The 17582-nt window shown below is 38.1% G+C and overlaps 1 protein-coding gene across 7 annotated transcripts in view; it reads left to right on the top strand.

Annotated features, from left to right (window-relative positions):
- The window catches only part of ATL2 (atlastin GTPase 2), a 67923-nt gene that overhangs the window by 35978 nt on the left and 14363 nt on the right, over positions 1–17582 (top strand). For all 7 annotated transcript variants that reach the window (XM_070798519.1, XM_070798522.1, XM_070798520.1 and 4 more), the window contains 2 exons: positions 14373–14507; positions 14755–14859. In XM_070798519.1, the coding sequence (XP_070654620.1) occupies positions 14373–14507; positions 14755–14859 (240 nt within the window). The remainder of the gene's footprint in view (positions 1–14372; positions 14508–14754; positions 14860–17582) is intronic.

The raw sequence follows: 17582 nt of genomic DNA, 5'->3' as shown, positions 1-17582 counted from the left end.
TTATTGAGGTATGATTCATATATAATATATAATTTCATCTACTTGAAACCTGTAGTATACAGTCCCATGATTTTAGTATATTCACAGTTATATAATCATCATCACAATAAATTTTAGAACATTTTTACCATCTCAGAATGAAAAATATGAAGCCCTGTACCTTTTAAGCTGTTAACCCACCTATCCCCTATAACCTCTTCTCCCAGCCTCTCTCCCTAAGGAACTATAATCTTATTTACTGTCTCCCTGATTCTATGGGAGGTTAGTTGGGATTCTGTTGGTGATTGTATTGAATCTAAAAGATCAGTTTGGGTAATGTTGTCTGAATATTAAGCACTTTGATCTTTGAACATGGCATGTTTTTCCATTTATGTGGGTCGTCTTTAAATAAATAAATCCAGATTGTGGGGGGAGAATGTTTTGTAGTTTGTATTTTTTATACTTTTGTTAAATTTACTCCTGATTTGATGATGATATAAATATAATTGTTTTCTTAATTTCATTTTCAGGTTGTTCGTTGTAAGTATACAATTGATATTTTTATATTGATTTTTTATCCTGAAATCTTGTTTAACTCATTTATTCATTCCAGTAGCTTTGTAGTGGACTTTTTAAATGTTTTCTCTCTATCAGATCAGATCAGATCAGTCGCTCAGTCGTGTCCGACTCTTTGCGACCCCATGAATTGCAGCACGCCAGGCCTCCCTGTCCATCACCAACTCCCGGGGTTCACTCAGACTCACGTCCATCGAGTCAGTGATGCCATCCAGCCATCTCATCCTCTGTCGTCCCCTTCTCCTCCTGCCCCCAATTCCTCCCAGCATCAGAGTCTTTTCCAATGAGTCAGCTCTTCGCATGAGGTGGCCAAAGGACTGGAGTTTCAGCTTTAGCATCATTCCTTCCAAAGAAATCCCAGGGCTGATCTCCTTCAGAATGGACTGGTTGGATCTCCTTGCAGTCCAGGGGACTCTGAAGAGTCTTCTCCAACACCACAGTTCAAAAGCATCAATTCTTCAATGCTCAGTCTTCTTCACAGTCCAACTCTCACATCCACACATGACCACAGGAAAAACCATAGCCTTGACTAGACGAACCTTTGTTGGCAAAGTAATGTCTCTGCTTTTGAATATGCTCTCTAGGTTGGTCATAACTTTCCTTCCAAGGAGTAAGCATCTTTTAATTTCATGGCTGCAGTCACCATCTGCAGTGACTTTGGAGCCCAGAAAAATAAAGTCTGACACTGTTTCCACTGTTTCCCCATCTATTTCCCATGAAGTGGTGGGACCGGATGCCATGATCTTCATTTTCTGAATGTTGAGCTTTAAGCCAACTTTTTCACTCTCCACTTTCACTTTCATCAAGAGGCTTTTTAGTTCCTCTTCACTTTCTGCTGTAAGGGTGGTATCATCTGCATATCTGAGGTTATTGATATTTCTCCCGGCAATCTTGATTCCAGCTTGTGTTTCTTCCAGTCCAGTGTTTCTCATGATGTACTCTGCATATAAGTTAAATAAACAGGGTGACTATACAACCTTGACGAACTCTTTTTCCTATTTGGAACCAGTCTGCTGTTCCATGTCCAGTTCTAACTGTTGCTTCCTGACCTGCATACAGATTTCTCAAGAGGCAGATCAGGTGGTCTGGTATTCCCATCTCTTAAAGATTTTTCCACAGTTTATTGTGATCCACACAGTCAAAGGCTTTGGCATAGTCAATAAAGCAGAAATATATATATATATAAGACCATGTCATCTGTAAATATAGTTTTCCTTTTTCCCTTCCAATCTGAGTACCTCTTATCTGTTTTTCTTGGCTGATTGTGCTGGCTAGAATCTCCAGTACAATACAGGTGATAAGAACATGTCTTCTTACTGCTTTCCTAACCTTTAGGGAGAAACACCTAGGTTTTCACCACTGTGTATGATGTTAGCTGTAGAATTTTTTTGGAGATATTGTTAGGTTCAGGAAGTTCTCTCTTTCTAGTGTGCTAAGACAGTTTTTGTTTGCTTTTAAAATCATGAATGGACATTGGATTTTGTCAGATGCCTTTTCTGCATCTATTCATATGATCATATGGTTCTTCTTTAGTCTGTTGATTTGATCAGTTCAGTCTCTCAGTTGTGTCTGACTGTTTGTGACCCCATGGACTGCAGCACGCAGGGCTTCCCTATCCGTTACCAACTCCTGGAGCCTCCTCAAACTCATGTCCATTGAGTCGGTGATGTCATTAACCATCTCATCTTCTGTCAGGCCCTTCTCCTGCCTTCAATCCTTCCCAACATTAGGGTCTTTGCAAATGAGTTAGTTATTTGCATCAGGTGCCCAAAGTATTGGAGCTTCAGCTTCAACATCAGTCCTTCCAATGAATATTCAGGACTAATTTCCTTTAGGATTGACTGGTTGGATCTCCTTGCAGTCTGAGGGACTCTGAAGAATCTTCTCGAACACCACAGTTCAAAAGCATCAATTCTTCGGCACTCAGCTTTCTTTATAGTGCAACTCTCACATCCATACGTGACTACTGGAAAAACAATAGCTTTGACTATACAGACCTTTGTTGTCAAAGTAATGACTCTGCTTTTTAATATGTTGTCTAGGTTGGTCATGACTTTTCTTCCAAGGAGCAAACGTCTTTTAATTTCATGGCTGCAGTCACCATCTGCGGTGATTTTGGAGCCCCCCAAAATTAAAGTCTGTCACTGTTTCCATTGTTTCCCCATCTGTTTGCCATGAAGTGATTGAGACCAGATGCCATGATCTTAGTTTTTTGAATGTTGAGTTTTAAGCCAACTTTTTCACTCTCCTCTTTCACTTTCATCAAGAGGCTCTTTAGTTCTTTTTCGCTTTCTGCCATAAAGATGGTGTCATCTGCGTATCTGAGGTTACTGATATTTCTTCTGGCAGTCTTGATTCCAGCTTGTGCTTCATCCAGTCCGGCATTTCTCATGATGTACTCTGCATATAAGTTAAATAAGCAAGGTGACAATATATAACCTTGATGTAATTCTTTCCCAATTTGGAACCAGTCTGTTGTTCCATGTCCAGTTCTAACTGTTGCTTCTTGACCTGCATACAGATTTCTTAGGTGGCAGGTCAGGTGGTCTGGTATTCCCATCTCTTTAAGAATTTTCCACAGTTTGTAGTAATCCACACAGTCAGAGGCTTTGGCATAGTCAGTACAGCAGAAATAGATATTTTTCTGGAATCCTCTCACTTTTTCAATGAAATGGATCATATTTTTTGAATGTTCAGTTAGCCTTGCATCCCTAGAACAGTCCACTTAGTTGTGGTATATAATTCTTTTTATACATTGTTGGATTCAATTTTCTAATATTTTGTTGAGTATTATTACATCTATATTCCTGAAATATATTGGTCTTTAGTTTTCTTTTTTGTAATGTCTTCATTTGGTTTTAATATTAAGATAGCACTGGCCTCATAGAAGGAATTAGGAAGTATTCCCTCTGCTTCTATGTCCTGGGAAAGTTTAGGGAGAACTAGTATCATTTCTTCCTTAAATGTTTGGAAGAACTTAGCAGTGAAACTGTCTGAACTTAGTTCATTCTTTTTTTGAAGGTTATTAATTGTTGATTAAATTTCATTAGTAGATACAGACCTATTCAGATGATGTATTTTTTTCTCATGTGAGTTTGCTAGGTTATGTCTTACAGATAATCAATCCACTTCAAGTCAGTTATCAAAATTGTGGGCATAGAATTGTTCTTAATATTCTTTTATTATCTTTCTAAAGTCCATGAAATTAGTAGTTTTGACTCCTCTGATTTCTCATATTTTTAATTTATCTTTTCTCGTTGAAAACAATTTTATTGATCTTTTAAAGGACCAGCTTTGGTTTGATTTTTTTTTTTCCTGTTGCCTTGATATCCTGTTTTCTTATGTTCAGTGTTATTAAGGTTTCTGCTGTAATTTTATTCTGCTTCTTTAGATTAAATTATTCTTCTAGTTTTGGTTTTAGATCTCTTTCCTAATATGTGCACCCATTTCTATAAATTCTTTGCTAATCATTGCTGTCACTGCATTTCACATGTTTTCATAAGTTGTTTTTCTCATTTTCATTTAGTTCAAAATACTTAAAAATTTCTGTTGGGATTTTTTTGACCCATGTGTTATTTAGAAGTGTGTTGTGTAAACTTCTACTGTTTTGGGGTTTTCCAACTATGTTTACATTATTGGTCACTAGTTTAATTCATTTGTGGTCTGAGAACATGCTTTGTATGATCTGTTCTTTAAAGTTTATTTTAAGGTGTGTTTTAAAGCCCAGGGTTCTATTCTATTGGGGAATGTTGTGTATGAGACTGAGAGGAATGTGTATTCCGTTGTTGGATGAAGGATTCTATAAGGTCAGTTAGATCTGCTTTAATGTTGGTGCTGTTTAGTTCAGCTGTATCTTTGAAAGTGAAAGTCGCTCAGTCATGTCCCGACTTTTTGCAACCATGGACTGTATAGTCCATGGAATTCTCCAGGCCAGAATACTGGAGTGGGTAGCCTTTCCCTTCTCCAGAGGATCTTCCCAATCCAATCATCGAACCCAGGTCTCCCACATGGCAGGTGGATTCTTCATCAGCTGAGCCACAAAGGAAGCCCAAGAATACTGGACTGGGTAGCCTATTCCTTCTCCAGTGGGTCTTCCCTACCCAGGAATTGAACCAGGGTCTGCTGCATTGCAGGGGGATTCTTTCCAACTGTACTATCAGGGAACTGATAGTTTGTCTTCTGGATCCGTCAATTACTGATTGAGGGGTGTTGAAGTCTCCAAGTGTAATAGCGGATTTTCTTGTTTCTCCTTGGAATTCATATATTTTGATGCTTTCTTATTAAGCACATACACATTGAAGAGTGTCAAGTTTTTCTGGAGAAATGAATGACTCCTTTTATCATTATGTATTACCACTCTTTATAATGATAATTTCCTTGTCTTAAAGTCAGCTCTGTCTGAAATTAGTATAGCTACTCTAGCTTTTATTTGATTAGTGTTAGCATTGTATGTCTTTCTCCATTCCTTTTCTTTATGTTTAAACTGGGTTTTTTTGTGGACAGCAGATAGTTGGATTTATTTTTAATCCAGTGACAGTTTCTTTCATTTAATTGGTTTATTTCAGTCATGCATGTCTGAAGTGATTATTGATACTTGTTATACTTGGTTCTTTTTTATTCTCTTTTTCTGCCTTCTTTAGCTTTAATTGACTATTTTATATGATTCCACATTCTGTTCTTTCTTAGTGTATCTATTATATTTATTTAAACATTAAAAAAATCTAATTGCCTGGAGTTTGCAATATACATTTACAACTGATCTAAGTTTGCTTTTAGAATATTAGTATACTGCTTTATGGGTAGTACAGGTATCTTATTCCCAGTCCTCTGTATGTACCATAATCGCCTAATACATTGTCGCAATTAGAACTTTGGATATGCTGTTGTCTATTAAATGAATTAAGAGAAGAATAAAAGATTTTCTTGTCTTTCTCTGATACTCTTTTATATATATATATGTTTGAGTTTCCAGTGTGTGTTATTTTCTTTCTGTGTGAAGAACTTTTAACATTTCTTGCAAGGCAGGTGTACTGGTGACAACATCCTTCATTTTTTATCTAAGGAAGAATTTAGTTCTCCTTCAGTTTCGTAGGATAACTTTTACTGGATACAGAATTTTAGGTTGGTGGCTTTTTTCTTTTAACACTTTACATATTTCATTCCATTTTCTTCCTGTTTGTATGGTTTCAGACTAGAAGTCCAAAGTGATTCTTACCGTTCCTTGATCATCTATAGATATGTGTTTTTGGCTTTGTTTTCTTTTGGGGTTTCCTTTTAGTCTTTGTCATTTTGCAGTTAGGCTGTGATACGCCTGGTATAGGTCTTTTGATATTTATCTTGTTTGGTGTTATCTGATTGTCTTAGATCTGTTCTTTAGTATTCGTCATTAATTTTAGAAAATTCTCAGCCATTATTACCATGAAATTAAAGACACTTGCTCCTTGGAAGAAAAGTTATGACCAACCTAGACAGCATATTAAAAAGCAGAGATACTACTTTGCTGACAAAGGTCTATCTAGTCAAGCTATGGTTTTTCCAGTAGTCATGTGTGGATGTGAGAGTTGGACTATAAAGAAAGCTGAGCACCGAAGAATTGATGCTTTTGAACCGTGGTGTTGGAGAAGATTCTTGAGAGTCCCTTGGACTGCAAGGAGATTCAACCAGTCCATCCTAAAGGAAAGCAGTCCTGAATATTCATTGGAAGGACTGATGCTGAAGCTGAAACTTCAGTACTTTGGCCATCTGATGTGAAGAACTGACTCATTTGAAAAGACCCTGATGCTGGGAAAGATTGAAGGCAGCAGGAGAAGGGGCTGACACAGGGTGAAATGATTGGATGGCATCACAGACTTGATGGACATGAGTTTGAACAAGCTCCAGGAGTTGGTGATAGGCAGGGAAGCCTGGTGTGCTGCAGTCCATGGGGTGGCAGAGTCAGACACGACTGAGCAACTGAACTGAATTGATGACTTCTGATGTTTCTTTTATGCCTTTTCCCCTTCTCCTTCTGGTATTCCCATTATACCTACTTACTGGTTTAGTCACTCAGTCATGTCCGACTCTTTATGACCCCATGGACTATGACTATAGCCCACTAGGCTCCTCTGTCCATAGGCTTTTCCAGGCAAGAATACTGGAGTGGGTTGCCATCTCCTCCTCCAGTATACCTTCCCCACCCAGGGATCGAACCCACGTCTCCTGCTTGCAAGCAGATTCTTTACCACTGAGCCACCAGGGAAGCCATACCTATTTATACCTTTTTGTAATTGTCCCACAGTTCTTGAATAGTCTCTTCTGTTATTCTTATCCTTTTTTGTCTATGCATTTCAGTTTGGGAAGTTTCTGTTGATACATTTTAGTGTTCACTGATTCTTTTGTTGATGTGTCCAGTCTGTGGATAAGTATATTAAAAGTGAAAGTCGCTCAGTCGTGTCCAACTCTTTGTGACCCCAGAGACTATACAGTCCATGGAATTCTCCAGGCCAGAATACTGGAGTGGGTAGCCTTTCCCTTCTCCAGCGGGTCTTCCCAACCCAGGGACTGAACCCAGGTCTCCGCAGTGCAAGCGGATTCTTCACCACCTGAGCCGCAAGGAAAGCCCAGGTATATTAAAGGTATTCTTTATTTCTATAATAGTATTTTTCTATCTAGCATTTTCTTTTGATTCTAGCTTAGAGTTTCCATCTCTCTGCTTACATTACTTGTTTTTGCACGGTTTCCACTTTTTAAAATTAGAGCTTTTATGATATTTACCTTAGTTACTTTAAATTTGCTGTCTAGTATTTCAAAATCTGCAACATACCTGAGTTTGATTCTTAAGGTTGCTTTGTCTCATCAGTCTGTTTTTCCTCAACTTTTGAGGAAAGTACATGGCTTGTACTTATCAGACGTGAAGTATCAGAAAATAGGAACTGAGAGTTAAGCTTTTACTGTGAAGTTTTGTTAATCTAGTTCTAGCTCAAAGATGTGGTTAGTGTTTGCTGCTTTAGATCCCAGAGACTTCAGTATTCTGTCCCACTTCCATTGTCCTTGGGTTTCCCTAAGAACTCCTTAAATAGAATCTGTGTCTTGCCGCTGTGTCAGTTGTAATCCACTGATTGATGTGGTGGTAATGTGTGCGTGAGGAGAGCTTTATCATTTTATGATTAAATCTCAGTTTTGTAAGTGGACCTGAGTCCCTGGGCTATGACCTTCAGAAATTTTTTTTCTCCCTTTACTTGAAACAGGAAGGCTAGAGGGAACTGGAGTTGATGAATTGGACTTTCCCAGGGTTAGATAAAGCTCTGATCAGGTAGTTTGCCTTGAAGGGCTGGCCTTCGTTAGTGGGGACTGCTCTCAGGGCTTGCTTGCCCCTCTGTGTGTTTGGAAATGGTTGCAGGGAATTCCCTGGTGGTCCAGTTGTTAGGGCTCAATGCTTTCACTGCCACGGCTTGGGTTCAACCCCTGGTTGAAGAACTAAGATTCCGCAAACCATGTGCAGGGTCAAAACAAACAGAAAGAGAGAACCTCAGGGAACTTCTTGTGGTAAAAATGAAGAGCTCTTAGGTCTCAAGCTAGTTTCTTTTAGCTTTTAGCAGTTTGTCCATATTTATTTAAGTGTTTCTTCAGTTTGCTCTAGCAGTTTCTGCTTCTGGTAAACTGACTTTCAGCTTGCAATTCTTTGTATTTGCCTGTCTCCAGAGTTCAGTGTGCAATTTGCCCTGTGACCTTGATTCTCTGATCAAAAAGAAAGAAAGGTCATTGATTTTCATGTTGAGCTTTTTCTTGCGAGGCTGATATGCTTTTTTATATTAGCTTTATACATGGGAGCACTGAGACTGGAAGTCCAGTGGAAGGCTATAAAGTCAGATCTCAACACCAAACATCAATAACTAGAAGTGTTTTCCCTTTCCTGTTCTAGTAGCACTTAAGTACACTTGAAAAATTGTGGTTAAAAAATGCATAACAATTTACCTTTTTAGTCACTTTTAAGTGTACAATTTAAATGGCATTAAGATTGTTCATATTATTGTGCAGTCATCACCACCAATACATTTCCAGAACTTTTTCATTTTCCCAGACTAAAGATCTGTACACAATAAACTCTTTCTTCCAGCCCCTGATAACTGCTTTCCCACTTTCTGTCTCAATGAGTTTAACTGCTCTAGATATTTCATGTAAGTATAATCGTACAATTTTGTTATTTTGTATCTGGCTTATTTTACTAAGTGTGTCTTCCAGGTCAAGGTCACCTTTTAACCAGAATCATAAGAAAAAAAGATTATTTAAACTTATTCTTCTTTCACGTGTAGCTAAGTTGATACAGTTGTCCTTTGTCTGAGCTTGTGAGTTAGGTCAGTCATTATGTTATCTGTCTGTCCAGCCCCAAAAGGGAAGAGTTGGATGAGGAGATGGGTAAGATGTTAGACAGTTTTAAAATTGTTTTAAAAGTCTAATGTTTCTTAATTTGCTCTCGGACTTGCAGAGTATTCTTACATATTCAAATGAAAACTCTTTAAGTTATGCTTGGTGGTCAGAATGTTAGTATTAGCTTATTCTGTCGTTTGGTGTTTGGTGTTAATAATCTACCTCCTAAGTTAGGTACTAGTTTATACAGATTAAGATTTTTATCTGTTATGTTTTTATGGGGAATGCTTCATAGCTCGAAGGATCTGCTGTTTTGTTGTACAGTTACTTGGATCTTTAATTTCATCCTTCTGTTCATTTTCCTTATAGCTGTGTTGAGTTGTTACGGCTTCTCAATGCACCTTTATCTTCTGGCATGCCCATTGTTGAAGTTAGGAGACCTGGCTGGACTACCAACTCAGTGTGCAAATTTACCTAGCTTTTGTTTCACTTTGTTGCTGCTGCTGCTGAGTCGATTCAGTCGTGTCTGACTCTGTGTGATTCCATAGACGGCAGCCCACCAGGCTCCACAGTCCCTGGGATTCTCCAGGCAAGGACACTGGAGTGGGTTGCCATTTCCTTCTCCAGTGCATGAAAGTGAAAAGTGAAAGTGAAATCGCTCAGTCGTGCCTGACTCTTAGTGACCCCATGGACTGCAGCCTACCAGGCTTCTCCATTCATGGGGTTTTCCAGGCAAGAGTACTGGAGTGGGGTGCCATTGCCTTTTCCATTGCTGCTGCTAAGTTGCTTCAGTCGTGTCCAACTCTGTGCGACCCCAGAGATGGCAGCCCACTAGGCTCCCTGGCCCCTGGGATTCTCCAGGCAAGAACACTGGAGTGGGTTGCCATTTCCTCCTTCAATGCATGAAAGTGCAAAGTGAAAGTGAAGTTGCTCAGTCGTGCCTGACTCTTAGCGACCCCATGGACTGCAGCCCACCAGGCTCCTCCATCCATGGGATTTTCCAGGCAGGAGTACTGGAGTGGGGTGCCATTGCCTTCTCCGATCTCCATTGCTAGAGAATGTTATCTTTCCTATGGTGAAATAAGAATTTGTTTCTTATTGTTTAGAGCAGGTAGGGGTTCTTTATTGTTGATAATTATATTGCTGAGTCTTTTTGGCAAGGATTTCTGTTTATTCACTGTAATATTTGACTACATTCAAAGTTCAAGTCTTTTCAGCTGAGATGCCTTTTGCAACTGGGACTTACTCAGTAAGCTTTTTTTTTTTTTGAACTGGAGGATTAAGATAATTTTTTAAATTTTTAGTTTTTGTCCCTGTATTAATAAATGGTATCAGGTACTGTTTTTCAAGTTCTTAAGTTTGCTTCTACTCATGACAGCAGACGGTATCTGTTATGAGCGAGGCTCCTTCTCGAATTCATTAGCATCCTCCTGAGGGCAGAGATGTTTGTTCTTTTTCACTGCTCTGTCCCTTGAATCTAGAACAGTGGCTGGCACACAGTAGGGGTTCAATAAATATTTGTTGAATGACTATTAAATTTACCAGTGTTCAGTATGTTAGAGAAATAACAAGACTTCTTAATTTCATGTTTTGAAATGTCAAAACTTAACTGGTTTTAATTAGGTTCTCTGATTTACCTTTTCTCTCATTCTTTTATTGACTGATCAATTTAGTACTTCTGCTTCATTGACTACGCTAAAGCCTTTGACTGTATGGATCACAACAAACTCTGGAAAATTCTTAACAGGATGGGAATACCAGACCACTTTACCTGCCTCCTGAGAAACCTGTGTACCGGTCAAGAAACAACAGTTAGAACTGGATGTGGAGTTATGGACCAGTTCAAAATTAGGGAAGAAATATGTCAAGGCTGTATATTGTCACCCTGCTTATTTAACTTCTATTCAGAGTGCATCATGCGAAACGCCTGGCTGAAGGAAGCACACAAGCTGGAATCAAGATTGCCAGGAGAAATATCAACAACTTCAGATATGCAGATGATATCACTCTAATGGCAGAAAGCTAAGAGGAACTAAAGAGTGTCTTGATGAGGGTGAAAGAGAAGAGTTAAAAAGCTGGCTTAAAACTCAACATTCAAAAAAGTAAATCATGGCATCCAGTCCCATCACTTCATGGCAAATAAATGGAAAAAAAGTGGAAATATTGACAGACTTTATTTTCTCAGGCTCCAAAATCACTGCAGATGGTAATTGCAGCCATGAAATTAAAAGATGCTTGCTCTTTGGAAGGAAAGCTGTGACAAACCTAGACAGCGCATTAAAAAACAGAGACATCACTTTGTCAACCAAGGTCTGTATAGTGAAAGCTGTGGTGGCTCAAGTGGTAAAGGACCTGCCGGCAGTGCAGGAGACCCAGGTTTGATCCCTGGGTTGGGAAGATACCCTAGAGGGGAAATGGTAACCCACTACAGTATTCTTGCCTGGAGAATTACATGGACAGAGGAGCCTGGCAGGCTACAGTTGATTGCTGAAGAATTGATGCTTTCGAACTGTGGTGATGGAGAAGACTCTTGAGAGTCCCTTGAAGATCAAGGAGTCAAACCAGTCAATCCTAAAGGAAATCAACCCTGAACGTTCACTGAAGGACTCATGGTGAAGCTGGAGCTTCAGTACTTTGGCCATCTGATGTGAAGAGGCGACTCATTGGAAAAGACTGATGCTGGGAAAGACTGAGGGCAAGAGGAGAAGCAGGCAACAGAGGATGAGATGGTTGAATGGCATCACCAGCCCAATGACATGAGTTTGAGCAACGTCCAGGAGATAGTGAAGGACAAGAAAACCTGATGTGCTGTAGTGGATGGAGTCACAAAGAGTTGGGCGACTTAGTGACTGAACAATAGCAATTTAGTAAACATTTCCATTACAGGGTAAACCAAGAAGAGATAATATATAGTTAGTACATCTTTTTTAATGAGACACCAATTCTTTTTAAAGTTCTTTTGGAGATAGTAAGGTTAACAAGCATCTTACTTAGCTTATGATTTCAGTCATCTGTACTTTTTAAAATTCAGTTTTACTCTTATTGTATTATTTCTAGCAGTGATTGAAAGGATTTTATTTCTTCCATCTCTCTTACCCATGTGCAAAAAGGAACATGTTGAAGCTTACTAATTTAAAAAATTTGACGTATTTATTGAGCAAATATTTTGAGTACCTACTGCAAGCCAGGCACTATTCTATGTTCTGGGGATACTATCCTGTGTTTTGAGAGGAAAAAAATGACAAGACTTTTTTTCTTCATGGAACTTAAATTCTCATAGAAGAGATAGGGAAAAAAATAAGTAAAATTAAGTAATTAAGTAAAAAGTAATATGTAGAATAAAAGTAGATTTCTCTAATAGGATAAATTCTTTTAAGTTACTTGTGTAGGTTGAATCAGTTCATTAAATATCACTTTGACACTTTTGGGGAATGAGGTGCTATGTGTGAGGACCTAGAATATGGAAGGCATTTTGGTAGAAACAGTTTTGTAAATCAGATGGGTTTATAGCCAGTGCTCACAATACTTACACAAGAACTGCAGTGCAAAGCCATTTAAAGGGAGCCACCTGAACTGTCAATAATAGGCTTTAAGAGTTCAGAAAAGTTGGAGTTTCTTTTCCTGACCACCCACTCAGTCCAGGCTGAGAGCAGATTGAGCAAAGGTATAGAGATGCTAAGCAACCTATGTATTTGGGAATATTGACCTTTTTTGTTGTGGGACAAACTGGAAGAGGTGTGTGTGTTGGGGGGACATAAGGAGCAGAGATAGGAAATGTAAATTAAAGGTGGATTGTATACAGCACGTCTCCAGATGGTCCTGTAAAGAAATGGGGAGCCACAGATGGCTTTTTAGTGGGACCATGGCATGATTTTAGATTTCTTGTTGAGAACATTAAGTGACAGTTGGGAAGGATGGGTTGGAGGGTACAACAGGGAGGTTCAAGGTGATTTGGAGCATCTAAAAAGTATAGTCAGTGCAAGACCGTAACTGGGCTTATCTAGGGTGTACTGTTAATCCCCTGATCCCTGTGAAGGGTGCTTCTTGAAGCACAAGTCTGTAGTATATAGTATAAATAGAGCTGTACCATGTGTCAGCCTTGTGACCAGCAGAGGATGAGGGTCTTAAGTTGAAGGTACTGAAAGTGAAGAGAGTCCAAGAGAATTTTGTAAGTGATAGGATTGGTAACAACTGGGGATGGAGTTCTGTGGAATAATAATTATAGATGGTTTGTGTTTTACCATCTGAGCCACCAGGGAAGCCCACTGATGTTTAAGACTGATCTTTATATAAAGTAGTGATAATTTGGGCAACACTTTTGTCTCCCGCCTTTTCCTCATTAAGTCTACCTTATACATCTTTCTCCACCCCTAATTGGACCTTTGTTATCTATTTTGGACTATGTAGTAAAGCTTATTAGAAGTATTTCTGAAACAAAGGAATTTTTCCTGTGAGGGAAGGTACTTTGAGAAAAGGATATATGGGCTTTAAATATACTTAAAGTAGAGGGCTCTTAATATATGTCACAGTTAACTCATTTATCATATTCTAGATTTAATTTTCTAGATAAATTAGCCTATGGTATATTAAATTTCATATAATTTTATAATATTACAACAGTTTAGTCCCATAATGTATGTGCTAAAACATTTTATTATAGAAAAATTTAAATATACCCCAAAATAGTAGAATATAATGAACTCCAGTGTACCCGCCAACATTTTCCTGGTCTTATTTCATCTGTTTTCCTCTCTGCCCTTTTACTTATTTATTTTAACTAGATAAGACTTTATTATTAGTAGTACAACTTCAAAGCCATTATTACCTCACACAATCATCTTTACCCCAACTTAGCACCATATAATACCATACCCAGTCTGGATTCAGATTTCCCTTTTGGTTTTGAAAAAGACTTACAGTTGGATTGTTTGAATCGGATTTTATACAAATCTTGTGGTTATTTTTAAAGTTGATGTTTTTTAAAGAGAAGATTAAGGCAGTGTGAAAACATTTTAGTATATAAGCTATTCTAAGAGAGCAGTGCTGTTTTGACAGTCATTCTGTCTGGAACTTGGTTTTGTAGAAGGAGGTGTCAAAATAGCTGGTATCTTATTTTTATGATTTTGAACATAGGAAGTCTTTCCAAAGTGGGAAAAGTGGGTGTGACCCCACTTATCTAGAAGCCTAGGGTGTGAAAATGGGAGCAGATGTGAGAAGGTTCAGGTCCCTCTGTGAAGGATGTGGGATTTGTTTTTGTAACTACTTGTGTAATGTTACAGTATATTTTATCTCCCTGGATATACCGTCCTTATCTATAAAATAAGGAGTGGATGATTTCTTTCTTTTTTTCCTAAAATTTTTATTGAAGTGTAGTTGATTTACAATGTTGTAAAGAGTGGGTGATTTCCTACATTCCTTTTGAGTTCTTATTTTTGTGTGTTTTATTTTATATTTATGCTTGATTTCAACAGGATTCTCAGAGTTGGATTGGTGGAAACAATGAACCATTGACTGGCTTTACATGGCGAGGTGGTTGCGAAAGAGAAACAACAGGCATACAAGTCTGGAATGAAGTGTTTGTGATCGAGAGACCTAATGGAACAAAAGTAAAATTCTTTTTAGAGTTTTTTTTTTTTTAACTATTTTTTCTTCCTTATTTCTTGAGCAAAACAATGCAGAACTCTTATCTTATTATCCAATAACTTAAACATGTGGACTATTAAGTCAAAATGTGTGAGATATGTACTTTTCTTGACTTAATTAGTGGTTTTTATAGTAACCATTTTATATTTGACTTTTATAAATCACTGTCGGTGAGTTTTTACGTAGTATTTCTAACTTTTAAATTCCTAGGTGGCTGTGCTGCTAATGGATACCCAGGGTGCCTTTGACAGCCAGTCGACGATCAAGGATTGTGCTACAGTGTTTGCTCTGAGCACCATGACTAGCTCTGTTCAGGTGAGACGCAGGGATGCTCTAGCATGATCAGTTCTCATGACTAGCTCTGTTCAGGTGAGACGCAGGGATGCTCCAGCATGATCAGTTCACAGAACTCTAGTACCTTTGCTCTTCCTCAGAATGCCATTTGATTGAAGAAAAGACGGATTAAAATTAGAGAAACTATTTACATTTCTTAACGCTCACTTACATTTCTGTGCCTGCTGTCCTGGCTTACAGTGTGAAATTTCGTACTTTTAAGTGCTTACCAGGGAAGCAGTGAACCAACAGCCAATGCCTTTGGTATTTTGTTGTAGCATCAATGCTCTTTTTCTTTAAGGAGTATATATTGTATATTATCCTTAATTGAATTCTAGGATATTCAGTTGATACTGTGGCTGCCAGATACAGTAAAATGTAGAGTATATTTTTATTTTTTGGCTAAATCAACCAAACAGCAAAATCAAGTAATTAAATTTAGTTTTCTACTTGATGTGCGTGGCAACTAGTACTTGATTATTTGAATGAATGGAGGTATGTTTATATAATAAACTAGGGTCCTATGTAACTTAGGAAACCTGAGTGATGTTTATATAATCTAGGATAGCACCTGTTTCACTTAGAAAGAAGTAAAATTCTTTTCTCTTTCACTTATGCTGTACCCTAGGTGTGTTTGGTGTTTTGTCAAGTTCTAGTCTCTTTGAGCTAGGCCATCTTTTTTCTGTATAATTTAGACTGATTGGACTGAATTAAACCACCACAGGTCATTTTGTATTTTTTTACTTTCCCTTTTATGAGCTCATTTGTGGTTGATACTTCTCTGGCTGAAAAAAGAATTATTGAAGTATGGTGGTTAGGTCCAGCTGGTGGTGATGTTTCGAGATACGTATTTGCAAATATTTTAAAAAGTATGTGCCTCTTCTGAGGTAAGAAATATTTCTTACTGATGAGAGATTATAGATGATACCGTCACAGTGTCTTGGTTTTTGTGCTTTCTATTAGTATCTGGAATGTATGACTTGTCTCGATTAAAGTTCCCATCTCCTTCCTCAATTCGAAGTATTTAGCTGTCAGTGGAAACAACTTTTGGATATTATTATGAGATAAAAGAGAAGGGGCTTCTTTTTATTATAGGGATGGAAATATCTGTCTCTATAAACTAAATGATATTATTGGGGACCCTCAGAATCTCTCTTTTCCAATATGTTCTACTTTTTTTCCTCCAATCTTACAGGGTGGCACAACTGCCATTTTCCTGAGGCAACCAGAAAATGCATCTTTGTGTTTGTATTATCACATTATAGCCCTTCAGATTAGCTGACTCTCTGACTTGCTTTAAATTATAAGCTCTCTGTCCTAAAACTTATATACCGTGGTGTTCTGTTGTTTGTTTAACTTTATGATAGTGAGAGGCCTAATTTTGGAAACTTAAAGCCACTTTCTTACTGTAAAATGAAAATTCTTGCTTTGCTTGACTGTCTCATAATGTGGTTTTATGTGCAGTCAGAAATGAAATCCAAATGCGATAATGCATAAAAAAGTGCTTTGTAAACTAAATAATCAAAAAGATTGATTTTTTTTTTTTTTTTTTTTAAGGCTGAACTGACTGGCATTTGGGATCTTAGTTCCCTAACCAGGGATCGAACCCATTCCCCCTGTCTTGGGAGCACAGAGTCTTAATCACTGAACTTGTAGGGAAGTCCCTGAAATTATTTTTTATTATTGCGTCTTTCCTGATTCTTGAGGCCAGATTTCTGTCCTTCCTTATTATATAAGTTATATGATTGATAGGCTAATGACAGATTGATCCCTTTGTCATTTATTTTTTCAAAAAATAATTGTTGAGCATCTTGTTAAATACAGTGTGGTATACTAAGTACTAATGGTCTACAGTAAACAAATCTTTTCTCTTTGCTGTTTATAACCTGGCCCTGACAATGAAAGGATCTGGGCCTATTTTCTAAACGCTAAGGCCCATATCAGTGAGAATAGGTTGGTCATGCTCTCAGATTTTAAGTTTAAATAGAGTTTAACCACCTCAATCATTAATTTCTTTGTAAGTACCTGTTTGAAATTAGCTGAGAAAATAATTTTAAGTTTGCTGGCTTATAGTGGCTGTTTATTTTCTTGACCTCCAAGTGATTAAGTTTGATCGGCATTTTTTTGTGGTTAGAATAGCTTGTTCTATATTTGGAGTAACCCAGTTTTCTTAGATACGTTATTTCTTAGCAGAGGCTGCAACTATGGACACCTACTACTTTTCTCCTTTGGTGGCCTAGTTGACCTCTTAAAAGATTTGATTCAGAAGGACTGTACCTAGTGAATGTTCTCTCCAGTTTCTCTTTCTTGCGAGTACTTGAGTGAGTGATAGTCACTCAGTTGTGTTCAACTCTTTGCGACCCCATGGACTGTAGCCTGCCAGGCTCCTCTGTCCATGGAATTCTCCAGGCAAGAATACTGGAAAGGGTTGCCATTTCCTTTTCCAAATGACCTTCATGCCCCTCTCACAAAAAGGAGCAATCCCTCATGGTGGAATTTTGGGGCACTGGGGTGCTGCCTGCATCCACTCAGAAACCTGCATGGTGGGTAGATAGGTAGTCAAGTCTGACTGTTCATTATCCTCCCTAAGCACAGCTCCAGTCCCAAGACACATCCCTTTAATTCCCACTGGCCAGTGGCACTTTCCAGATTTTTCGCAAAGCCTCTAAAATTCTGCATGGATGAGGTATTTGCGGTTCCATTCT

The sequence above is a fragment of the Bos indicus genome, chromosome 11, assembly GCF_029378745.1.
Source record: "Bos indicus isolate NIAB-ARS_2022 breed Sahiwal x Tharparkar chromosome 11, NIAB-ARS_B.indTharparkar_mat_pri_1.0, whole genome shotgun sequence".
Classification (NCBI taxonomy): Eukaryota; Metazoa; Chordata; class Mammalia; order Artiodactyla; family Bovidae; genus Bos; species Bos indicus.
The sequence above is the reverse complement of the archived record's forward strand: the minus strand, read 5'-3'. Positions and strand labels throughout refer to the sequence as shown.